Raw genomic sequence first — 27,188 nt, 5'->3', positions numbered from 1 at the left:
AGAGAGAGAAGGAAAGAGAGAGAGAGAGGGAGAGAGAGAGAGGGAGAGAGAGAAGGAAAGAGAGAGGGAGAGAGAGTGGGGGAGAGAGAGAGAGAGAGAGAGAGAGAGAGAGAGGGAGAGAGAGAGAGGGAGAGAGAGTGGGGAAGAGAGAGAGAGACGCACACAGAGAGAGGGAAAGAGAGAGAGGCAGTTGAATACATAGCTCTTATATGCACAAATATGTCCCAAGGCAAAAGAGACGTTGAGACTAATCTAGTTGTCTACTATAAGACTGGCTCCATCTAGTGGAAAAACAGCACCTACTACACACTGTCCATGTTTATGTGGATGCTAAGGCATATGTTATTATGGATGAGTATAAGCACAGCCAGTATATGAATATTAATATCTTAGTGTCCGCCAGAATTTGTGGCTGTTATTTGTCTGTGCTACATCTATGTGGGTTGATGTGTGTGTGTGTGTGTGTGTGTGTGTGTGTATGTGTGCGGACAATTTCACAAATACCATTAGGTGTGTGTGTGTGTGGGTGGACAATTTCACAAATACCATTATATGCGTGTGTGTTTGTGTGTGTGGACAATTTCACAAATCCCATAAGGTGTGTGTGTGTGTGTGTGTGTGTGTGTGTGTGTGCTCAGGCTCCATCTACTCACCAGGGAAGCGTTTGGATGCCATCTGCCGGAGGGACCTGAAGACGTCACACATTAAAGGGGGGCAGCTGGCACTTGACTGGGTGATGGAGGAGAACACCTTCTGTACATATCCCTGGAGATTCTCCTGCGCACACACACACACACGCACACGCACACGCACATGCACATGCACATGCACATGCACACGTACGCACACGCACACGCACACGCACACGCACACGCACACGCAGACATAATGGGTCATAATCCCGGCCATCTGAGGGCTTTAGTTACTCACAGAAGCATAAGAGTGTAAAGGTCTAGAGGAGTTAAGCTTTCATTGAATGTCCCACTGCTACTCTATCACTGGTAGCACTCAATTCAATTCAATTCAATTCAATTATATTTACATAGCGCCAAAATAATCAAATTGCCTCAAGGCGCTTGAGTAGGCTGCGGGAGTAAGTTTACCTTATTGGATTCCACGTTGTCCCCCTCTTTTAACTTGATGGGATCAATCTCGCATGACTTATTGGAGTCACAAATCTAAACACAGACAGAGGGACGGAGATGCAGAGATAGAGAAAGAGAAGAACAGAGAGATCATTATGCCCGATCTGTATGGGTTCTGTTCATATGGTTCTGTAGAGGCCGTAGCCCCTCGGGACGGGAGGTGTACCTCGTCCAGCACTTGCTTCAGAGTGACCATTAGGTAGCTCCGCCCTACAATCTTCATCATGTCATCGATGCAGCGCGTGGCTAGAGTATTCCCCCGAAAAATGGTGTTGGCTTCCCTGGGAGAGAGGGATGAAAAGAGAGGGAAGAAGAGCGATAGAAAGAGAAAGAAAGGGGAGGGTTAGAAAGAAAGAGTGACTATTAATAACAGAGGTCCCAGGATCATTTAAACCTGCATGCATTAAAATCATTAGATCATGTGCAGATACATAAAACAAGTGTATTCAAACATACAAATTTACAAAACAGCTTTAAGACTTTTTTCCCAGTTGAGACTTGACTTTTGTAACAGATTTTAAAGAGCAGATTTCTTGTTTTGTAAAGGGGTGTGGGGTGTGTGCTTTGCTTGCTTTTCGTTTCCTACAGGATGTGGCATTTGTGGGGCAGGGTGTGTGTGTGTGTTTGTGTGTGTGTGTGTGTGTGTGTGTGCGTTCATCTCTGCAGCTGAGAGAGACTGATACTGTGCGGGACATGTGACAAAGGGAGAGTGCAGTAACCCCTCAAACCTTGAACCTGGTTCTATGGGGTTCCAAACCTGCACCCTGCACTGCAACACCACAGAACCAGGCTCATAGGTATTGCAGTCAGAGCTCCGTCAGAACATGGAGTGCTTCAGTGAGGGTGTGTGTGTGTGTGTGTGTGTGTGTGTGTGTGTGTGTGTGTGTGTGTGTGTGTGTGTGTGTGCGTGCGTGCGTGTGTCCACTCACTGTGTGTGTTCCAGCTCCTGCTCTGCGATGGCCGACACAAAGGGCAGCAAGCGGTTGTGATGCAGCAGCAGGCGGACCACTGGCAGCATGGCCTCGTTCTGATCACGACAAACATCACCCAGGATATGAGCCGAAGACGCAGAGATGGGCTGAGAGAGAGAGAGAGAGAGAGAAAGATAGAAAGAGACAGAGAAAGAAAGAGAAAGAGAGAAAGATAGAAAGAGACAGAGAGAGCGAGAGAGAGAGAGAGAGAGAGATAGACAGAGAGAGAAAGAGAAAGATAGAAAGAGACAGAGAGAGAAAGAGAAAGAGAGAGAAAGAGTCTTTGGTCATTACGTGACTTATTATCCTCATCATACATGTAAGTATCTCCTCGCTGGCAGGATCTACTTCTACATATTGTCCTATTTGTCATGGGAGTGGAGGTGTGCTCACACACAGCACAGCACCGGAGCCCATGCATGGAAGCTGGAGGGACGTAGCATAATATGACTATGGCTTTTACAAAAGGCCAAAGAAAATGGAGAAGAGGCAGAGAAAAACAAAAACAAAAACAGAAGAGGAGAGGAGAGGTAGTGTGAATTATAATACAAGGAATAAAGTGAGAGAGAGAGACAGAGAGAGAAAAAACAGTGCTAGTGCCATCTTCTGACCAGCAGGGCGGCGTTGTTGTACCTTTACTTCGGGTGATTTAAGAAGCAGGGCGCGCATTTGGGCGTAGCAGGCAGAGGGCAGCACCGTGTCCTCTGTGTAGGTGACATTGAGCCGCAGGGAGCCCAGGTCGTCCACCTTGGCCTTGTTTCCGTTCCCCTTGGGCAGGAGCAGGTACCTGGGAGAGGGGCAGAGCAGGGCACATGTGAAAAAGTTCCTGGAAGTCAGGCTCTGGGAAAGAGGCCGCTCTTAGAGGGCGGGTCGGAACACCGCTCCACACGCGACTCTGAGCGACAGGTTCAGCTATGCAGGCGTAAACACACAGCGAGCACACACACAAACACACACACACACACAAAAACAAACGCACAGACAAAAAATATTGAACTGGATTGAAATCAGGAGTGAAGGACAAGCTCACGGAGACGCCAAACAAGGTCCACGGGGTCTCATGCGAGATATGTATGTGCTTAAAATGTGGTTTCCTGAAGAAGCTAGAAGCCCACAGTCACCCAGAGTTACCAGTCTAGGAAGTCTACACAAGGTACCAGCCTAGGGAGTCTACACAAGGTGCCCGCACCAGGCTTTATCACATGCTGATCTAACCAAGGACAGAGACCAGACACTGTATTATACTGTGGGCAGGTTAAGGCCAGCTTACACAATATAGGGAATATAGTCAAGCACAGATGGAAGGCATGTTAACCTAGAACAGTACAGGTTACAACATCAACATGAAGATCAGGCTTTTGGGAGTATGTGTGTGTGTGTAGGTGTTTGTGTTTGTATGTTTAATGCATAAAGCTTCTGAAAACGTTTATTCATCAATAAGTCACATGCAAAAGATATAAGGCATGGATTGAATGTGTGTGTGTGTGTGTGTGTGTGTGTGTGTGTGTGTGTGTGTGTATGAATGAGTGTGTGTGTGTGTGTGTGTGTGTATAGGTGTTACTTAGAGAGACGGATTGTGTGTGCGAGGATGTGTGCATATGATTTCCACTGTGTGTGTGAGAGAGTGTGTATGTGTGTGTTGGTCTCATGCAAACTCTCGCCCACGCTTCAGTCTCCTCGCCCTCATTCAAAACATGCAGATTAGTATCTGCAGGTTCCCTTATCTCCAAACAGACACAGACACACACACACAACACACACACACACACACAGACACACACACACACACACACACACACACACTCACAGACACACACACACACACACACAATGTTTACACAACATTGGTGGCAGGACGTTGTGTTCAAAGTGATCTAAGGACATAGGAGATGCAGGCTGCGGAAGTAGCATAACTGCAGCGAACAACTTTAATTGCACGCCACACACACACACACACACACACGCATGGACAAAACACAAACACACACACACACACACACACACACACACAAGCATGGACAAAACACACACATACACACATACACACATACACACATACACACATACACACAAACACACACACACGACTTGTGCCCAAGACCAGAGCTTAATCTCATCATATAACTGTTCGACCGTGGTGCTGTTTCCAATGCATCAGGCAGGAGGCAGCCACACACACTCAGAAAGGCACCTTGCAGAGCGGGCACCAGTCTGTGCCAGGGTGTCTGTGCCAGGCGGCATGGGTGCATGGGTGCCAAACAGGCGGAGCCCTGAGTGAGCGTGACAGGCCAGTGATGTGACGTGAGTGGGGCCTCTGACGTCAGCCTTGGGCCACTCTGGCCTCTGATTGGCTGGATAAGGGCAGCACCTCTGCGCCTGGATGCTATCCGTCTTCCCATCTGCTCTCGACGACATGTTTCACCTGGCTGGGCTGAGCATTCCTGTGGATGTAGGTGTCTGTGTGCCAGTGTGTGTGACTGTGTGTGTGCATCTGTGTGATCGTGTGGGTCTGTGTGCGTGCGTCTGTGTGATAGTGTGTGTGATTATGTGTGTGTGCGCATATGTGTGATTGTGTGGTCTGTCTGTGCATGATTGTGCATGATCGTGTGTGTGTGTGTGTGTGTGTGTGTGTGTGTGTGTGTGTGTGTGTGTGTGTGTGTGTGTGTGTGTGTGTGTGTGTATGTGTATGTGTGTGTAGGTGTGAGTGTGTTTGCAGGCAGGAACAGATACAAGCTCCCTGTATGCTCTATTCTAATGCCAATCCAGCTAAACAAACACTTCTTGCAAAATGCTGTGCAAATTTGTTTTGCCACTGTAGTAAATGTGTGTGTCTATGAGTGTATATGAATGTGTGTGTGCTTGTAGGTACAAAACAAATATTAACATGAGGACTTATGTCAGCTCACCGGGCTTTGTATGTACCTGCTCCTGTGAGCGCATTTAAGGCAGTAGATTCTAACTGTGTAAACGTCTCTGTGTGCTCTCAGTCTTTGGCATGCCTGCGTGTCTATGTGTGTATGCTATTGTAAATACATGTGCATTCGGTCTGGATTTGTTTGAGGCTTATGTGAGATAGCATGAGCTTGAGTGTTGGAGTGTGAGTGTGAGTGTGAGTGTGAGTGTGAGTGTGAGTGTGTGTGTGTGTGTGTGTGTGTGTGTGTGTGTGTGTACTAGAAATGTAATAATTTGGAGTTGGAGTGTGTGCTCTTACCATGCTTTATGGCAGTGGTCATCTTTTAGGATCTTCAGTGACACTCTTGTCTCCCCCAGAAACACGTCCTGTACCAGATTCCCATTGTTCCAGCATTCCACCCTGCAAAGAGAGCGGGCGGGAGAGAGAGCGGGCGGGGGAGAGAGATAGAGAGAGAGAGAGAGAGAGCGAGAGAGAGGGAGGAAGAGAGAGAGAGAGAGAGAAGAACAAGACCAAGATAAAAAAAAACGTATTAAATTAATATAATGTGACGGGAGGGGTGGCAAAAGACAGATACACACACAAAAACTCACACACACACACACACACACACACACACACACACACACACACACAATCAGTCCCATGCAGACGTGTATACAGACACAAATTATCAGCAGAAAAAAAATCTAAGTTTCCTCAAAATCATCATAACAGTGCACTGTGAGAGGAGAGGAAAGAAAGACACATCTGTCACGTCACAGCAAACACACACAGTAACACCTCCTGGGTCAGACCCAGCTTCCTGTGCAGCCCAGCACACAGACCACACGCATGGGCATCCCTCTCCAAACGCATGCAGTCCACTCACAAGACCAATAAACACAGTCCAAAGCTCCACACACGGCACCACATGCAATCAAACGCTTCGCTGTCGGACTGGGGTTTGTTGGTTATGGTTTCTCACTACGTGTGAACACACCTGGCCTTACCTGCTGGACCAACACGAGTGCTAGCTACGTGGAACAGTTGAGAGTGTGGGCATTAGTTTATCAGCGCTATGACAACCAAAACGCTGGTCATCCTTAAGCCAGCACTGGGTCACTTACTAAAGAAGGCGGGCCTGGTGTAACATTAGCCAATCAAAGCTGTCCGTTTTAAGGCAAAAAAAAAAGAAAAAGAAAAAAAGAGGTCTTTGCAGCAATTCAGTAATTAATGTTTTCTCTATACTGTATGTTTACTACACATTCACTTTATACTGTGAATTTAAGAAAGAAAAAAAAAGAGAAGATGGGGGGAAAAAAGACAAAGCTCAGAGAAGGGAAGGACAGGCTTTGTCACAAAACAGTTAGCTTACTTGATTGCCAACTTCTCAATGTCCTCCTCTTCCACCGGGAACTGAGTGGACTTCTTGTAGTTGCTGGAGCGAGTGACCTACAGAGACCCAAAAAGGACAAATGAAGAGTTTGTGCCCACACAGCGTTGAAGCAGTGGACGGTTCACACATGAACCACATGCTTGATGTGGAAAACTGGTTACACAATCATTTGTTTAAGTTTTTTAGGCAAAGGTTTAAAATAACAAAATCTGTAATAAAAGAACAGCAGTGTTTTTACTGGCTATTGAATTTACAACATGAGCAAAATCCTTCATGACTTCCTATCTTTTCTTACTTTGTATAACCACACCCTAATTCACTTGATGAAATCTCTGCAAAAACTGAGCTGAGAGCGACAGGTGTCTAGGGCTTCTCTACACCAAAAAAAGACTTTGACCCGAGTCGACTTCTTTGACCCGAGTTGACCTCTTTTTTGACAGATATGCCTGAAGCATTTGCATTGCTACTACTGACCACAATTTTGGATTGAGAGTGTCAGCAATAAAAAAAAGAAATTGGAATACAAGATAGTAACTACTGTTACAATACTGCAACAGGTCTACTGATGCTACCCCTGGGAGAGCTCCATCATGACAAACCCAAAATGGAGTTAATTTAATAACATACATTCAGGCTGTCATCAGGTATGACCACTACCTTAAAGCATAGTGGACCTCTGACCCAGTGCAGTCCAACAGGTCTGAGGTCAGGTCTACACACAACCTCCAGGTCTGCTCTGTGGTCACTGATTTACCCTCAGCGCTGAGCAGCATGAGCCAAGGGCTGATAAAGACTGAGAGTTAGATTAGGATGGAAAAGGTGTGGGAACTTTGAGTGAGTGGGCGTGTGTGCGTGTGCGTGTGTGTGTGTGTGTGCATGCTTGCGCGTGAGAGGGAGAGAAAGTGAGAGAACGTGAGAACAGTGAGAGAAGGAAATAAATTGAGTGAGAGTAAGAGAGCGAGAGGATGAACAAGAGAGAGAGAGAAAGAGAGAGAACATAACACTGACGGTTTGGGTATACCTCAAAGTAAAATGTCTCCTCAAACTGGGGGTCACTTGTTTTCTTCTTCACTTTAGTTTTCTTCTGGTCAGACCTGAGTAAAAGAGGAGTTCAGTTGCCATGGGCGATCAGCACACTTTCTTAATTTTCTTGCCACTCTATTCTGCTTTCCCGTAGAAGACCCCTTTCAGTTTAGGAACACAATTTCTGTCCATATAGAATAAACTTAATTTTTTTAGATCGAAGACATTCTACATACATTTTTAAGTTTAAAAATGTTAAAAAATTTTCAAGACTTCTACAAAATACTGAAATGTTCATTAATTAACACCTTGGCACAAAAGGTGGAGAGGAACATGGAATATTTTCCAGGAGCTGCTGCCAGCCAACAGGATTCTAAGGTTAAAACCATTATGTTAGAATGTTTTGTGTTCAATGCGCTCAACTTTGTTTCTAGGTTTTTTTTATCTGACCTAATGCACGCTCCTTTTTCAATCTTTGACTTTTCTATGATCTTTCAACTGACTTGTGCAGGCCGGCGTTAATAGTGTTACCCTGCGGTGTGAGCTGCGAGTGAAGCCAGGTGCACCATGGGACTGCGGGAGCACCTAAGTCTGGGGCAGCAGATGGCCTCTGCAGGAGGCCCGGCTGAGTGGGTTATTATTATTATGGGATGGTAGGTGCCATGTCTAGGTTGGAAGGTGTTACCTGCCGGGGCCGACGAGGGTGACGGTGGCATATGAGTCGCAGTTCTGCCCACTGATGAGGGGCAGGCCCTGACACGTGATACTCCTGCACAGGAGAGAAAGAAAAAACAATCAATGGTTTAATGAAGTCAAAGGATTAACCACAGCAGTTCCTCTCATTCTTTGTTCTGAAAGCCTATCAGGGTTGTGCTCTTTATGACATCATCACAGGAAGTTCCCTTTTATGGAGGCGTTTCTACATGGAGGTTCATGCCTGGAGCACAGCCTGCAGGCCCGCCTGTCCATAGTGTCAGAGGAACAATAATCAACAAAAACCAAATTCGGCTAACAATGTGAGAGAACTCATAAGGAAATGGGTTTTCTCTTTCAAATGCACCTCAGTGCAAAGTCACATTTATCAATTAAAGAATTACATGAATTACACGCAGTGGTAAAACATTTATTCCCAGTAAATTTAACAGAGATATTTTTGGTTTGCTATTCAAATGGACATTTACACCTGCAGAGTATTTACTCAGGCGGTGGAGTGACCAGTACCTTCCTAACTGAAATAAAAAAGCCCGTGGCGAACGTCACCACCTGATCCCCAGGAGCCGTGCTAAGCCAGCGCTAGTCCAGTTAACCGGAGAGCCTCGCTCCACCCTGGGAGCCTGACCTCTGGAGTCAGGTGGTCAGGCCTACTCACCCAGCTTGAGGTAACCCACCCACCCGTCCCCTGTGCTGGCCTCAAGCGTTGGCTTACTGACAGGGCGGTGCTAAAGCTCTGCACTGACGTTCCCGCCAAGTAAGCCAGGAGAAGAGCTGTGCACATGACACGGCCAAGTGTGGATAGAATTAAGTGCTTTCAACATGTCCACAACCAAACAGTTGTCTGATGCCATGACTATTAATGTTAACATTATTATTAATATTCCTACTATTCTTTTTATTAATAGCAGTAGTAGTAGAACTTTTACATTATTTTAAGAGTGGGTCTCTGCCTCAATGTCTTCCTCTTTCTAAGTGAGCTTATGCTTTAGAATCATGAATACGAATGAGTAAAAACAAGACAAGTGAGAAATCAGGGTGCGAGAGAGAAAGGGAAGAAACATGCAGCTCTGGTACGCAGCAGGAAGAGCGTGTGTGTGCACTTGTGTGCGTGTGTGCGCGCGTGTGTGTGACAGAGAGAGTGGCGCCAGGCTGTCATGACGACACATCTTCTCCCTAAGCCACCGAGGTAAAAACGCAAAACAGACGTCTGAGTGGGGAGGTGTGAAAACACACACACGTCTTCAGAGAGAGAGAGAGAGGGATAGAGAGGGGGGGGCTAGAGAGATGGAGACCGAGGTAGAGGGAGGCAGGAGAGAGGGTGAGAGAGACAGAGAAAGTGATACTGAGAGTGTGAGACTGAGGGTGGAAGAGACGGGGAGGGGGGGGAAAGAGTGAGAGAGAAAGAGACAGAGAGAGAGAGAGAGAAGGAAATCGAGAAACAAACAGATAATAATGATGGGGGGGGGGGGGGGGGGGGGGCAGGGGTTGCGTTTGCGTCGTCGTGACGGCAGCACTGAAACCACAGTGGTCACAGGAAGTGGAGTGCCAGCTTCCTGTCAAGATGCCATCACTTCCTCATCTTTCTCGGGCTGCTCACTGAATGAGCAGGCACAAGAACCGTCAGCACACACACAAACAGAAAAAAACACGCGTAAGAAACACCTCATGAACAAACTCACGTTGACACCTCTGGAATGCAATGATCAAGTGTTCCCTACTCAACCCTAGCACATTCATAAAAACACACAAGCACACACACACGCACAAATACACTGCACTTGATGCATAACCAGAGCAGGAGCTGTTTTGAAAGTCTTAAGAGGAGAACAGTCTCTCTGAGGATGGAGCCACACTCAAGGCCCTTTTGTGTTTGTGTTTGTGTTTGTGTGTGTGTGTGTGTGTGTGTGTGTGTGTGTGTGTGTCAAGACAATATTTCTGTTCAAGTTCAAGTCTAGACAACACCGTCAAAAAAATCCTGCTACTTTGGGATAATAGCAGTTTTTTAAAGGAAAGCCGACCCTCTGCCAAAATGTAACCGAGTTCCAATCAGTGAGGTGGCGTCATGAACTGCAGCACACTGTTAGACAGCTGAACACCGTCTCCCATTCCTGGGACATCACGGACGTCCAAAGACTCACAAACAATGGAGCACTGTTCACTTTTATCCAAGCATGAAACTCTGAACCAAAACTGCTGCAGAACACACTGCTAAAACCATATCACCATTCCTTAAATTGACCTGAATGTGAAAGGTTGTAGATATTCAACAGCCAATCAAATTAGACCCCTGCCCTTCATGCTCCTAAAGCGAGACGTTGATTGGCTGGAATAGTGTATGGCACAATTTCTTTAACCCCTTTACAGAGCCAGGACTGAGTAAAGGGAGGTTTCTTTTTTTTTGCGTACAAACGGAACTAGCAGCTAGAGGATCGTGACGAGCAATTTCCTGAATTTGACAAGAAGTGTATTGGATCAGAATGGCGTTCTGCACCTTTCAGTGGTCTGAGGGTGTAGTTGCTGTGTTTGGCACTGTGGAGGTTTGCGTCAGGCTCAGCAGGTGTAGAGGGTGAATCATAGAGAGGCTCCGTCACACACACACACACACACACACACACACACACACACACACACACACACACACACACACACACACACACACACACACACACACACACACGTCACTTACTGAACTGCCAGCTGCTGATTGAGTGAACCGTTCTCTGTGATAAGCTCATTCAGCTTCATCTCGAAATGCACCTTCCCCTACGAGAGAGAGAGAAAGAAAGAAAGAAAGAAAGAGAGAGAGAGAGAGAAAGACGAATGAGAATGAAAGACAGGAGAGAGAGGAATGAGAATGAACGACAGGAGAGAGAGAGAGAGAGAGAATAGATAGGGATATTAATGCCATGAATGCTACATATCAACACACACACCATACACCTATGGTGATCTACGATTCTTCATGTTTCCCACAGTATCTTGGGGAACCTTTATACCTTCTTGGGTTTACATGCAGTAAGTGCATGTGTTTGGGTGTATGTGTCTGTGTATGTGTGTGTGTGTGTATTTGTGTGTCAACATCCATGTAAGAATATTGGGGCACAATACAAAGAGCAGCGCCTAAACACATTCAGTTTAAGATTCAAGGAGCCATTTCCTGCGAGTGACACGCAAAAAATATTGAACATCAAAGTCAGGCAAACAGACCACAACAGCTTAAAGCAGAGCAGAGCAGAGAGGGCAGTGCGGGCCACCCAGTGTGGAGGAGCAGAGCAGAGCAGAGAGGGCAGTGCGGGCCACCCAGTGTGGAGGAGCAGAGGAGAGCAGAGAGGGCAGTGCGGGCCACCCAGTGTGGAGGAGCAGAGCAGAGCAGAGAGGGCAGTGCGGGCCACCCAGTGTGGAGGAGCAGAGGAGAGCAGAGGAGAGCAGAGGAGGCCAGCAGGAGAGCCCCACCTGTCAGTTACCACCACCGCAAGGAGGACGTGTTTGTCACTCCTGCAAACGCTCAAAGGCTTTATCACATCGGATGTGGTGAGAGGGCTGCCTTGACATCGGAAGTGTGTGTATGTGTGTGTGTGTGTGTGTGTGTGTGTGTGTGTGTGTGAGAATGTTAGTGAGAGAGAGAGAGAGAAAGAAAGAGCTAAACAAAAACGCCCACACACGCACAGAGCAGTTCAGGTACTGCTGCTAGATAAGCTTTAGCCAGAGACGGGTTAATGATCCACACCGTGCTAGGCAACATACACAGCACGCCTGCTCATTCAGCACATAACACTTTTGTCACAGTCACATTCACACTCTTTCTCTCTCACTTTCTTTCTTTCTTTCTTTCTTTCTCTCTCACACACACACACACACACAGACACACACACACACACACAGACACACACACACACATACCTACAAAAAAGGAAAAACTGGCATAGTCAGTGGCCAGTCATGATACTATTTTACAGCATAGACCAGAGTAAGCTTCTCTACACACTGAGCACATTAGCTAAGAAACACTGTTTATACTAATCAAGCAACACCAAGGATGTCAGTGATTCATCGCTGTGGCTGGATGTGGCAGAGGACAGCCGTTCAGCGGGGAAGCTTGCCTCGTCCCACGGTGCCTTGTGGTCAGCCTGGGCTTCACAGAACATCCACCGAGTTGTGCCTGTGTTCTAGAAACTTCTTATCAAGGCTAAACAAACGCCCACCAGGCCAGCCAGGGTTAACATGGCAATAAGCTAGTCAAGTGGCAATCCAGTAAAAAAAAGCAGCAATGCAATAAAAGAGCCGATGCATGTTTTAATCCAGCCTAACAATCAAAAACATCACACTATGACACTGAGCCTTTTTGACACTCTACCAGGGTGTCTTCAATGTTTATCTCCTCTCTTACCCTTCTCCATTTCTCCTGTCTTTTCAACCACTCTTAACCCCCAATCTCCATCTGTCTCCCTCTTTATCTATCCTTCTTCTTCTCCTTCATTCCCCAGACTCCCTCTTCCTCGCTCCCTCCCTCCCTCTCTCTCTGCCCCTCTCTCCTCTGTGTGCAGGAGAAATAAAGCAGTTCTCGGAGAGATGACTCGCCTCTGTGTACAAAACAGACAGTGCCGATGACCACAACAGCAGGGAGAGAGAGAGAGAGAGAGAGAGAGAGAGAGAGAGAGAGAGAGGAAGAAAAAAGAGAGAGAGAGGGAGAGAGAGCACACAAACAGGATGTGGAACGAGTGGCGCTTCTCTTGACCCCGGCCGTGCTTAACACGCCTGGACTAAACACACCACGCCGGCGTGCCACTGGACCAGCCTGCTGAGTAAACCCCGGTGACGTGATGCAATTGGACGCCCGTGGACTGAGACCTGTGACTAACCCTGGAAAGCAATGCCATTGGCCCAGACCAAGGATGGTGAGTCAGTGTGCACAGGAAGAACGCAGAGACAGAGTGATGTGCGTGGGCGTTGAACGGGGGCGAGAAAGATAGCAAGACAGAGAGAAGGAGAGAGGGAGAGAGGGACAGGGGGAGGGGGAGAGAGTCACACAAACATGTTGAGAGGTATGAGAATGTGTCCATCTCAGGAATCTTCACCTATCCAAACATGGCACTTATATGTGTGTGTGTGTGTGTGTGTGTGTGTGTGTGTGTTTGTGTGTGTTTGTGTGTGTGTGGGGGGGTGGGGGGGGGAGTCAAAATGGTCAAGTTGCACAAGAACAAAATAGGTTTTATCTCATTTTTTTTGTCTCAAGGGGAGTCTTAATAAAATGGTCACAAGCCTGTTTTTACAAATCTGCTGTACAGAAGAACACGCTTCATCTCCTTCATGTGACCTCTGGTAGCCTACTCATTTCCTGATTGCCCAATCCAAACTCCAAAAGCCTCTGTGAGGTCATGAGAGCAGAGCACAGCACAGCAGAGGAGAGGAGAGGAGAGGAGAGGAGAGGAGAGGAGAGGAGGAGGAGGAGAGGAGAGGAGAGGAGGAGAGGAGAGGAGAGGGGAAGAGAGGAGAGGGGAAGAGAGGAGAGGAGTGGAGAGGAGGAGAGGAGAGGGGAAGAGAGGAGAGGGGAAGAGAGGAGAGGAGTGGAGAGGAGAGGAGGAGAGGAGAGGGGAAGAGAGGAGAGGGGAAGAGAGGAGAGGTTGAATGCTGCCGGTTCACCTGGACCTGGGAGTTTGGATCCACGGGCTGCAGGGTGAACCAGTTCTCCTTGCCACTGATCTTACTGAGATCTTCTTTCCTTATCGACACTTTACCTGGAATCAGACACAAACACAAACACACAGACAATAAAAGAGTATTAGTCTTTCATAACTTACTATTTCAATTTAGTTTTCTTTGTGTAGTCTTGATGTCTTTGTGAGGTAGTGATATATTGATAATACATTAAAAAGACAGTCAAGAAAGTCTACTGCAATGCATTATTAAATAAATACAAAATAAATGTAATGTAATTATAAATAAATGTAATTATAAATACATGGTAAATTATAAATAAATGTAATGTATTATGCATACATATGATATAAATATGATGTATGAAGTATTTCTTGCAGTGAAATTGTCCTGTAGCTTAAGTATGGTGATCCCTCCAAGAGGCATCTAGTAGCAGCTATTCAGATCACCACTATGCTGTATAATGCTTCTGCATACATGCACGTGTGCAAGATGGACGTTTGACTACAGGGAACAACCACTGATCAGACTAGCCACTGAGGACACCGCCTTCGTATTTCTAATGTGTTGTTTTCTTTTAGTGTCTGATAAAAAAAAGACACAGACACACACACAGGCACACACACATGCACACACACATGCACACACACATGCACACACACATGCACACACACAGACCCACACGCGGACCCACACGCGGACCCACACACACACACACACTCACACACACACACACGCACAGACACACACACAGACACACACACAGACACACAAAGACACAGTCTGGCACTCAGAGTGACTCACACACCCACTCACCTACTGGCAGATCCCTTTGAAAAACGCTCTTGAAGTAAACATAGAAGGACAGACACTGAAATGGCCGAGGGATTTCAAAGTAAAAGTCCTCTCCATAGAACGGGCTGGAAGAGACCAGACAAAAAGGGAAAGAAGTGGGTAAAAAATGCGGTCCTCTCTTCAAACAACAACAACATTAACAACAACAACAACTACAACAATAACAACGGTAAAGATGCAGCAGTTGTTTGGGAAATGCTGAAGCTTTGGAGATCAGATACAGTGGTGGTGTCAGTGTTGTGGCTGAATTAGAGTTAGAGGTTTCTCCCTCTCTCTTTAGTGGAGGTGCTGTAGTTGGGGTATTGTTACATAATAGCCATTTTAAGTGTCCTTCATCCATATTATGGTTCAATAAAGGGGTTTTTACAGGTCAAAGTCTCTCTCGCTCTCTCTTTCTCCCTCCGTCTGTCTCCCTTTGTATCTCTCTCTCTCTCTTTCAGAATTGGATTTGATGACCGGAAACTGGCTGACCTGTGGCCACTAGCCAGGCTGCTACTATCACCTGACTGTCTTCTTCTCTGGCTCTGTAAGGTTCTGCTTGTTGTAGCCCCAGTGCACCTGGAATGAATCATTTCAGAGTGCAGCAGACCAGCCTGCTGGTACACTCAGTTCATCAAAGGAGTGTGCTGTGCTGAAACGTGGCCATTTTGAGTCAGGTTTGCAGAAGTCTGACGCGTATGAATGTGTGTTAGTGCCACTCATGCGCTTACCAACAAAAGGGCATGTCCAAAACAACATAGAAGATGTTTTCTGGAAGTAATGGTATTTGCAGCCCCTCCCCCCCCCCCCCAAATACAGACACACACACACACACACACACACAGAGTCATGCACACACACACACACCCTTCAGCTCTATCAGCCGGAAACTCACTTAACACACACAAACAAGGGTCAAGGCCCCCGCACTGATGTGCAAAGATACACTCAAGCAATCAAGCACAAGCATGCATGCACACACACACACACACACACTTGGCTTTCCCAATGTTATGAGGCAGAGACAGGCAGAGCCACTTGACTCAGAATGTTTTGAGATTTGAAAATCACAGGCAAAGCGAGAGGCAGTACTGACCTTGACATTCTATGGTGAAGAGAGGGGAAAGGAGAGGACGGAAGGAGGAAAACAGAGGGGGAAAAAAGAACACACACTTCAACTTTCAACTCTAGACAACTCCATATGCATCAGGGAATATGCTAATAAAAAAATAATGAATACATAAATTAAATTAAAAAAATAAAAAAATCACTGAAAACAACAGAAATCATTAAACAAAACAGCAAGAGAAAAGAGAGCGAAACGACAAGGTGAAAGAAAAAAAAAAAGCTACGGACGAACGAAGAAGGCGATGGTAAGGGAGAAAGGCAGGGGAACATGCGTGGGTGGAAATACTTCCTCACAGAGAGCGAAAGAGAGCCCTTTGAACACATTTATGAGAGGGAGAGAGAGAAAATAGTTGTGAAATACCTAAAGAAGGGAAGCCTTGAGTTGAGAGTGAGTATGAGAGTTTGTGCGAATTCATGTGTGCGAGTGTGTGTGTGTGAGTCTGTGTCTGTTAGGGGATGAGGCAGACACCAGAAGATTAAATATCCTTTTGCTTAAACACATTTTTAGCGAAAGGAAATGTCCTCATTTCAGGTTACACTCTTGACTATGTCAGCCTGAATGTGTGTGTGTGTGTGTGTGTGTGTGTGTGTGTGTGTGTGAGAGAGAGAGAGAGAGAGAGAGAGAGTGAGTATGATTATACATGTGCACAGGTTTGTGGGTGTTTTTAAGAGAGAGAAAAAGTGTGTGGGCACGTATGTGTTTTTTTTTTTTTTGTGGCCAACCTTAAGGTTTTCTCGAACACTTTTGTGCGAAACACCTCTTCTTGGTCCAGACTGATGGTGCAGAAGGTGGAGACGTCGCGCAGTCGCGTCGACCCCGAGCCCGGGCCCAAGTTCTTCGCTTCACCTACACCAAAACAAACAATGACCTTTTCAGCACACCGTCACCCATCACACAGCAACATATTTCCCTGAACAGATATTACTGTCATAAAGAAATCATTGTCTTGTTATCATCCATACACAAACATCAACAAAAAGCTGAAAAAAAAACACAAAAACTGTCTGAAATGTCACAAAAAAAAAGACAAATGAAAAAAAAAGATGCTGTTGTGCTGTTATTGGCTGCAAAGACTACAGGGTGCTGCTGATCACCGTATGATCTTTCACTTTCCAAGCTGGGCTTATAACATCTCTTGATGACCTTTCTTTAAGCATCAACGGAATACACATCGCAAAGTCACATTTCCGCAATGTAGAGCGACTTGCTTCATGCAGTGCAGGTCAGTGGGTAGCCTAAACCTGCATTCCACGATCTCTCATGGAACTGGATTTTTTAATCCTCTATCTGGTGACCCGTTAGAGGTAAGGACATTGGGGTCGGTCAGTCAGTCAGGCATAAACCTTTGCACCATGCTATCATGCGTGATCGCAACACAGCATCACTTTCAGCATCCCTTTCAACATCAAGACCACAAACAGGCCACGAGAGGTCTTAATGCCACTTGACACAAGGCTCCTATATTATAACAGCCTATAAACTTCTGAAATCAATTCCTGTATTTACATTATTATGAAAAAGATATTTAAGTTAACAGCGGCTTTAGGTAGAACTATGATATGAGAACTATGATACTATGGATTTTTTTCCTTACAAAAAAAAATTACCAAGGGTCACTCATTCTGCATGTGATAGACAAAACCTCTATCTGTAGTGAGTACACTGATTCTGTGACATAAACCAGGACTTGGATGAGCTTTTGATCATTAGAGACTGAATAAAAGGTCTGTTGTGTCTGTATGACTAATCTTGTAACCTGATATCCAGTATGACGGCATGTTTGTGTATTGCTGGTTTTTCATTACTGCCATATCATCTAAACACAACAACACTTCCCAGATCTATTTTATCAAAAATTATATTAAATATGTTTGGATTCATTAGCTTTCATTGATTATGGCAAGCGTCGTAGACTGTCTCCGGAGTTAACCATCTGCTTTTCATCACACACAGTGCCTATCGCCATGGGTATCTGCCAGCTGCTAAACCATGTCCGCACTGAAGACCATTCCCATTTGCTTTTCTAATCCGATCTTTCAATTCCGGTCTTGACTGTCCACACAGTCATTTGTGCGGGATCGGACTGGATCTGTGTGGTAAGGCAGTGTCTTCACCTTTCTGCTTTGCATCATTTCCTATAGCAATGAATCAGATGTGTGCGCACACACACACACATGCACGCACCCGCACACACGCACGCGCACATACATGTGCACGCACACAGTAGCAAGGTTCTGCTCAACTTCTCAGTATGGTGAGAGCTGGCAGTATGGAGAAGCCCATAGAGCTGTTGACCCTATGACAGCACGTATGGGTAAATGATGGGTAAAGCCACTCTACGTATCTGATCAGACTTATAATACATGTCTACGTATGAGATCAGACTTATGCATGCCCCAAACTACAATCTATTCTTGTCTGCCCATTCCAATAATTCACATTTCATTACTATCTGTAACTCAATAGCTTGAAATTAACAATGACCTGTGCCTGAAGTTTTCCAAGATAATAGTTATTTTAAAGGGCGTATTTTTCCTTTAATGCGCAATAAGATTATATACATAAAATAAATCAAATTCAAACCATAATAGTTTAGGCTTAAATCGGCATTTTAGGCTTGAGCGGTTTAGCTAATGTGTTTTAAATGACACAATACAATATGTAGGCCTATAAACTATGCTTAATTTCAACAGCTACAACTAAAGCGTAGCCTAATAGTTCCACATACTTGTTTAAAACAGACATAGTTGCGTTGACTTACGCCAACGTTTGGAACTTTGGAACTGTTCATGTGCCGGGTGCCGTATACTGGGAAAGACATTCAACAGGAACACCGTCTTTCTATACGGCTCTGACATGGCCCTGGTGCTTGCATGCAAATGTCCTTTCAAATAATTACTGTTTACGTTAACTATAAGTTGAGTTCATGGTGAACTCTTACCTTCCCTGAATGGATGGGAGCTGTGTATATTGAGCCACCAGGCTCATGCACGCATTTTTAGTGCAAAGAAACAGTCTTTATCCAATAAAAAATATCCGAGGCCTTTCGCAGGTCTCACACGCTGCAACGCAATCACACTCGCACTCTCTAGTTCAAACTACTATGGCCTGAGTCTGTATATAAATGGAATGGGTTCCTCAAAGTTCCACGGCACACTTCACTTGGTCTCACGGCTCACTGCTTGAGAACTGGCCTACCCGACCGGATAAAAAACATTTTGTGTGAGAAGCTTGGGAATCAAAATGCCATTTCTAAAAATGGAACAGCCACTTTAAACACAAAACTGATTCTACAAATGGGTCTTGGAAGAGTATCCACTGCTGCTTGGGTTGAACTTAAACCCTGTTTAGCAACACCCGGGTTCATGCCTCTGTGGCTAGGGTCACTTGGGTTCCTTCCGCGTTTGGCACCGGGTTGGTATGTAGGCACAAGGGCGAGTTCTACCGGTGCCAGGCTGGGTAGACGGACAGACTGCCGTGGCCTGGCAACGTGAGCGGGGCGGATGAGGTCCTGACTTTGGTGGATCGCTGGCGTAAGATGTGGTTTCAGACGCAAAGCGCTAACTTCCTCCCAGAACACCCCTGGCTTCCAGTGCAAGTCTGATTCAAAAGCCTGCACACTCAACAAAAACAGAGAGAGAGAGAGAAACAAAAAACACCAGAAAGTGCATAGCCTAGGCTGCGATGGATGTGTGCAGATGACTCTGTACATCAAAATAATCTCTGTCACACACACACACACACTCACACTCACACTCACACTCACACTCACACTCACACTCCGTGTTAAGAGGGCGGATGCAGGCCAATCTAATCCTGGTCACATCATCTCCTCGATGTAATTTGACACACTTTCTGTTCATCCCTCAGCTGGGATTATTTTTCCTGGATGCGTATGTCTCAGAGGTCCGTGGGCCAGATTTACTCACCAGGCAATGCTCCCTCTCTTTCTGACACACACACACACACACATTCACTGACAGAAAACACATAATATATGCATACACACACACAAATTTGAATCTGTGCGTTCATCCTGAAGAACACCTCTGCACTCTCAAACAGGGAAGGAGCCTCATCTCCTCATAAGCAACACAGACCCTGAGGGCAGGCAGGAATGGCTGCCCAGAACTTCCTGTCGACGGTTTCTTGTTGTTTCCGTCTCAAGCACATGCTCCAATAGACAAAAACACACACACACACACACACACACACACACACACACACACACACACACACACACACACACACACACACACACACACACACACACACACACACACACACACACACACACACACACACACACACACACACACACACACACACACACACACACACACACACAGGAAGAGCACCCAGTGTCCTCGGGGAACTCTGATGGGATCTAAAGGTTCTTTATGACTCCCCAGGGAACGGGAGAAGGTGAAGAGAAAAGGAGAATAACACCACTGAAGCCACCCTTCCAAATACACACACACAAACACACACAAACAAACTGCCTACTCATCATCCCTTGGGTCTGCAGCCCCTAAACTCCCAATCGCTCTATTTAACCAACACCCACACACACAGGTGCTCTGTGAAGTGTGGGGCTGCGTACATTCTGCTTAGCAACGGAAGTGAAGTCAGACCACAGCCGTGTGTCGCTGGCAAACAACACCCAGAGCACAGAGCTCCCACAAGCCCCTGAGACCTTGCGCATTGCATCCCTATAAACCGTCCATTGCTCTCTCTCCCTCTGCATCTCCCTAACCATCTCGCGAAAACACACACACATACACACTCCGTAAGCGCACACGCACACGCACCATCGTAAGCACACACACACGGGATCAGAAGCTGACACAGAGAGGATGCGCCCAACACCCACTCTTCTTGCCCAGCCTGGGTCATTCAGTGGAATGGCTAAAGCTTAACCAGGAGCCTATGCAGCTAAGCAGAATTCATGAATGGGCCGCGTAAGGGGGTATGAATGGCATGTGTGTGTGCGTGTGAGTGAAAGAGAATGTACATGTGTGTATGTGACAGAGAGTGTGTGCATGTGACAGTTAATATTTGTGTGACAGAGAATGTGTGTGCGGGCATGTGTGTGTGTGTGTGTGCGTGTGTGTGTGTGCCGTGACCAGTCTAGCTATCCGCTTCCATCTTCATCGTACTCTGTTACCTGCACAGACAGGTCGCTCCTCTGAAGCGGAAAAAAGCCTAATTAATAGCAGCCGGTGATTCATTTCCTCTCCCCAGTTACTGAACCCTGCACACCTGGCCTAACCTGAGGTAACCCCCGCAGAACCAGCCAGAATAAAAACAGGAGCCGTGCCAGCACGACTGTTCACTGACTCTTCTGACTCTATGACTATGACTAATTTACATCCATTATGAACACACAGTTGGCCAATTCACAACTACCATTGCCTGTTAGCAATTACCTGTGTAGGTATGTGTATGTGTGTGTGTGTGTGTGTATACCTTTGCAATACAAATCTGTGCTAATCCATGCCTGTACATTAGTGTGGATGTGAAGAAATGTGTATGTGGGCGTGAACACTTGACAGTAGCGTGTCTCTATGCCGCTCTCTCTCTGCGCACATGCGTGTGTTTATGTGTGTGTGTGTGTGTGTGTGTGTGTGTGTGTGTGTATGTATGTGTGTGTGCGTGTGCGTGTGCGTGTGTGTGTTTGTGTGTGTAAGCAGGCATACGGCTCAGCTCTTTAAAGAGCTATTAATATGCGTAATCCCAGAGAGGTGGCTGGGAAACCTATAGGAAATCCTGAGCTTCCGTTAAGCTTCCGCTCGCCTGACCTGCCAACTGCTACAACCTCCAGCCTGCCCTGTGTCACACTGCACAGCACGGCACAGCACGGCACAGCACGGCACAGCACGGCACAGCACGGCACAGCACGGCACAGCACGGCACGGCACAGCACAGCACAGAACAGCACGGCACAGCACAGCACAGCACAGTGCAACACAACCCAGTCGGCACAGTGCAGTGGTCCTCACAGCTGTCCACATCCCCCTGGAAAAATGTCTCAAATGGCAGAGGTGAAAGGTCAAATGCCATTCATGCTGTGCCCACATCCAGAGCAGCATACAGCACCCTATGACCCCTGTAGTCTGATTATTTTTGTTGCATGCAATTAAATCGTGTTTCTGTCCCTCCATAACGGTCCAACACTGCTGTGGTTTTAGCCTCAGTAAACAATCTGTCCATGAGAGAGAGAGAGAGAGAAAGGATGTATTCTTCTTATGCTGTGTAAACGGCACTGACAGTGTACGGTTTCCTTGGCAGTAGTGAATGAAGACATTTGGATACTGACTCTTGAAGATCAAGTAACCTACAGAAAAAATAAAACTGTGCAGAAATTGGAGAGAAAATAATTTCACATGCAAGCAGGTGCAAGACACACAGCAGAGAAAAATGACTAGCCACATAAAAGCCTATATTATTTTAACATTTTTGCAGCAACATATTGTCCATTTAACTTTTTTTTCGTCAGTACAGGACTTAAAGCCCGTTTGTTTGTGTTCATCTAGTGTCAACAAATCAGGACAACAGCAAATTGTTGTGCTGCGCAGTTTAATTGAGCATGGCCGTTTTGAGTTAGGGTCCCATGATGAGTTTGTTTCATCTCATCTGATAGGTCAGCTGCTCAGATTGGTACTGACCTTTGTAATATCGTTGGAAAGACTCGGACATCAAGGATTGACAATGGCCTATTTATAAATTTGTTTTGCAGATTTCTTTCGGAGATAATGAAAATGGCCTGAATGGATGACTGGAAAACATTAATGAGATAGTCTTTACTGGAAACGAGGGCAACCCCTTGCACGGTCAAAGCGAAGAAGGGGGTTCACATTAGCCTAAGTAAGAGCTACAGAAGTCAGCAAGATTTGGTGCAGTAAAAATCTTCGGGCCTGTGAGAGTGAGATGGCCCTTTTTGCCACACCCAATGGATGCTAGAGAGCTGGAAGCGAACAGGCATGCTTTCTCTTCAACATCTGTGCAATGATAAACTGATAGAAACGGAATGCTCTTTAAATATATTTTGGTGTTTTGGTGTGTGTGTGTTCATTTGTCAGTCCTTCTGTCACCACAGTACCACTTGATACTACCGCGACAATCAAACTAGAAACACATCCATCACATGCACCACTGGACTAGATTAGCGGCAGCAACATGGCTTAGATGGCATTAGGCACAGGCATAGGATACATTCCCTGATGGACGAAACCCATCGGGAGTGGTCACAATATGTACACCAGCCGACCTGGGGTGGTGCTAATCACAAAGGACACATCTCCTTTAAACTTTAACTCTACGCATTACTTCTCCAGTGATGTGCTGCTCTTCCTTTGCATTGGAGAGAGAGAGAGGGAGGGAGGGAGGGAGGGAGGGAGGGAGAGAGTGAGCAAGGACTTCTATCAGCAGCAAGAGGAAGAGGCCCGTTTCGTAAGAGGTCCTGCTGCTACACAGAAGCCTGTGGTGGTAGTTCCTCTAAATGCTCCAGTTTCCTCAGAGCTCATTGATGCGTGCCACTGAAACAGGTTGTACATTGCCAGAGACCTCCCGATTCAGTATTACACTGATATTTAGTTGTCAATTCAATACATATTGCGATTTGTAAAATACTTTGATTTGTAAATATTGTGATTCAATGTTACAATACATTTAATATACTTAACTTTTTTATTTTAAACTGACTCCGGCTTAGAAAACTGAATTGGGGAAATGTTGTGTCTGCAAAGTAGGGGTGTAGGAAAAGTTGTGTCTTCAATAGTTATATTGCACATATCATCATAAAGTACAGGTCATTTTTTTTATAATAATAATAAATAATTGATTATTCAAAACTGTGATGTTTTGTGTCAAGAATCATGATTTGTACCTGAATCTTTTTTTCTTACATCCCTTACTAAAACCCCTCACTTTCTGCCCAGCTTCAGTCAACTTTTGGTGTGTGAACGCTTACTCACACCTGTGTGTCACACCTGCATCTGATGTCAGCATGTAAATAACTCTGTTTGTGTAAAGGAGACACCATCTGAATCAAAGAACAAAATATTTGGCTATGCTTTGAAAGTAACCTGTAAGACTTGCATTAAAATAAGACAAAATAGCGATGGGAGCATGAAGTATATCTTGTGGCCTATAACTTGTGTATAACTAGTGATTTCCTGAAGACATGATTTATTCAATATTTCTGATCTAAAGTTCCTTTCACAGCCAGACAACCTATGAATACCAACTATATGAAAAATTGAGCCTCTTTTGAACAATCATAACCCCACTACTAAAAAGTGCTAGTTTCTTGTTCAAGTTTCTTAACATGTCATAAACATGACTCACACTGGGATCACAGCTGTTCACCAAGCAGGTTAAATTACCATTTGAAATACATGATCATTTTCAATATTCTGATGTTCATTTCATCAGTCAGCAAAACAACATTAACTGGAAAGAATCGTAATGCAATCGGACTTTTGTTTGTACTGACTACAGGCATCTAGGCCTAGCCCTACAGTGATAATGCTGTCCTAATTGTTGAATGATGCCAGACGAACAAAAACAGCAAATGCAAATGAAGGCCGAACAAATGAAGCAGCTTCCAGGCGCACATGGTGGACAAACGTTTCATAAATTGGCTCACGCTTGAGTGGCCGTGCCGTTGTTGCCAGCATCCTGTCAAAACCTCATTCAGCTGCGCACATTCAAAACTTGTGGTTGACTTGGCAGCACTGACGCAAAATATGATTTGCCTAGAAAACAGTGAACCTAGAAAATGCTTTTTTTTAATGGAGATTATATGAAGGGGGGGGGGGGGGGGGGGGGGGCGTTCATCCCTCGGTTCACAGCACCCCAATTCTGAAGTATCCATGCATGTCACGCAAAACATCCTGTATGCCTGCCCTTCTCCTTTTGTGTTTTTGGTGAAGCGTTGTAAGTGTTTTGTGCAAACAACACACCAGCAGTATTCCCTGCTCTGGTGAATGCTCATGCTAGGCCAGTGTTACCCAACGGACTCAGGTAAAAAAATAACCTTAGCCAACCAAAAATTGTAAGTCTTCCTCAGAAAATCCTGAAAATAGGCATTTGGATATTACTTGCTTTTTTGGGTACTAAATTAACAAACTAAGGTTTCAGTTTACTGATGAGCACTGGGGACATACCACATCATTGGCTAACAACAGTGAATATGTAGCAAGCCAGATACAGTGCAACAATTAATCAACTGCAAAATGTATGGCTCTGACCAGATAGCTTAAAAAAGCTGTGTGTATGCGTGTACATTTTCCAAAAGAAAATACCATGACAATGCTGATATCACCAACATAGTTTCTTGTTCTTCAATTTAGCAGTACTACCTCTATTTGCTCTGACAACTGTAGACCAATCATTGCCAAGAACTATTTGATTTCTCCCTAAACCAAAGTACATTAAAAAAGCAACATCGTTTACGATGCAGAGTTTACAAGACCAACCGAAATGTTTATCAACTTTGAAGAGAGCTCAGGATTTTTTGTTTGTAATAGTCAATTAATTAAATCACCTTAAACTTCAAGCTGAAATGTACAACAACCTCTTTGACTTCTGCCTTCAGCTTACAAAGCCACAGAATGACAAATGTTACAGCACAGTGCTTTAATGCCACAGGTGCTTAGCTTTTGATATCACTGTTTGTACAACAGTAACTGGGTTAAATGTAATTCATTTTTCTACACGGACGTGTTTGCTTGAGAACTGATAGCTACTTCAATGCCGGAAAGCCCGTAGCAGTGATGGTTAACCAAAAATGAAGCGCGGCAGGACACCGTGTTTAGGAAGCCAGTTGAGGAGGCACTTGGGAAACCCACTGGGATTGTACTGTAAATTAATCACCTCTATTATAGTCCTTTAATACGAACCGTTGTTTAATGGACTGGGAATGAGTGCGTGTTTGTTTGTAAACTCTGAGGAACCATTGATAAAACAGGATAAATAATCCTTTGTGTTGCAGCGAGAGAACCGTTCTTAGAGCAGCCGGAGTTTTACACCAAATGTTAAGAGAAGACTCTCAAGTAGAAGAATTTTTTACGTGACTTAAAGCAGTTGTGTGGGGTTTGAGGTCAAAATGATTATATAGTTATGTAACATAGATGTTGAGGCAAAATAACCCCGAGTCATTCGTATTCACTTTTGAAACTGTCGAACTGGTCGAAACGATTGGGAAATTTACTTTTTCGTTGTAGCTGGAGGCACTGAAAACAGTTTACAATTTCTAACTATTGACCTCTACAAATTCAGACAATTCGTGTACCATAATCAATAAAGTATTATGTTTTACTGAAGTTTGACGTTTGCATTACAATGTGCACAGCGACACAACATTCTCTGCTGAATTGTAATACATTGGTAATCTAACCACGTATTGTCAACACTTCCTACAATACCATCAGTATGCCATTTATACCTCTACCTCAGTTCGCTTCAAGTTACTACACTTCAAGTTAACCAGCTAGAGGTAGTTTAACTGCTGTGGTAGCTACCCAAATAAAAGCAGCGGCAGTTCGCATGAATACATCGGTCATTCAAATTTACGGGATTAACAATCAAATCCCATAGCCCCTATTAGTTTCATAATATAACTGAGACAACTTCCTGCCACGAGCATTTCGCAAGTTTCGTTGAAAACTGAGTGCCACAATCTAACCCGCATTTCACGTAAGTGTGATTCATTCACACAACTGTTAGCAGCGCCAGCTTGATCAAAGTAATAAAGAATGTAACGTGACACAGAATAGTGTCAGGGGCACCCCGAATCTCAAAACCTTTGCAAACAAATTACAAAGTGCCAAATAATTAGGCAGCCTCTGATAGCTAACTTGGTTAGCAATATCATCTGTTGTGATTCGCGATATAGGTAATATGACTAGCAAGCTAGCTAGGTAGTATAATAGCTTGCTAGCATTACATGGAACAGCGGCATGCTCGTTCAGATGTGTTTGTCTGAGTGGTAATATAAAAAAGTGTCCTCATCGAAAATAGATAGTAGTAGGCATATAGTTACATGTTCACTAACGCTGCTAGAAAAGGCAATTTTGATTGGGAACGGAGTTATGTCATTCGCATTTAGTAAGGTTAGCTAGTTAACAATGCTTCTCCTGCTTTAAGCAAGTAGAAGTGACTGAGTGTCTCTCTCTGTGTGTATGAGAGTGCGTGTGTGTTGATCGCACCGCGCCCCTCTTTTTCTTATGTCGATCACTTTTAATGCCTTCTCTATTCTGAGACTTTGAACACAATCAAGCAGCTCGCGGGACTTACAGATCTTTCCCCGTAGGCTTTGTAAAATCCGAATTCTCGTGTCGTCTTCTTCCGCCATGGTTCAAGTTCTGTCTATATCTGTACAGTACATTCAACACTTAACTATCACATCCGTTTATGAATGCAA

General features: G+C 45.1%; 1 protein-coding gene across 1 annotated transcript in view; it reads right to left on the bottom strand.

The window, feature by feature from the left end:
- Window positions 1-27,138, bottom strand: part of rasa2 (RAS p21 protein activator 2) — a 48,447-nt gene extending 21,309 nt beyond the window's left edge. Inside the window, exons 1-14 of the mRNA XM_080844293.1 lie at window positions 27,062-27,138; window positions 16,453-16,606; window positions 14,614-14,717; window positions 13,783-13,877; window positions 10,829-10,905; window positions 8,114-8,197; window positions 7,427-7,499; window positions 6,385-6,461; window positions 5,328-5,429; window positions 2,750-2,903; window positions 2,075-2,223; window positions 1,312-1,426; window positions 1,104-1,178; window positions 654-777 (exon numbers count right to left, since the gene is read on the bottom strand). Of these exons, the coding sequence (XP_080700419.1) occupies window positions 654-777; window positions 1,104-1,178; window positions 1,312-1,426; window positions 2,075-2,223; window positions 2,750-2,903; window positions 5,328-5,429; window positions 6,385-6,461; window positions 7,427-7,499; window positions 8,114-8,197; window positions 10,829-10,905; window positions 13,783-13,877; window positions 14,614-14,717; window positions 16,453-16,606; window positions 27,062-27,119 (1,441 nt within the window). The 5' untranslated portion in view covers window positions 27,120-27,138. The remainder of the gene's footprint in view (window positions 1-653; window positions 778-1,103; window positions 1,179-1,311; window positions 1,427-2,074; window positions 2,224-2,749; window positions 2,904-5,327; window positions 5,430-6,384; window positions 6,462-7,426; window positions 7,500-8,113; window positions 8,198-10,828; window positions 10,906-13,782; window positions 13,878-14,613; window positions 14,718-16,452; window positions 16,607-27,061) is intronic.
- Window positions 27,139-27,188: the final 50 nt, after the last annotated feature.

The sequence above is a fragment of the Sprattus sprattus genome (assembly GCF_963457725.1).
Source record: "Sprattus sprattus genome assembly, chromosome: 9".
NCBI classification, from domain to species: Eukaryota; Metazoa; Chordata; class Actinopteri; order Clupeiformes; family Clupeidae; genus Sprattus; species Sprattus sprattus.
This window is presented reverse-complemented; position numbering and strand designations above follow the sequence as displayed.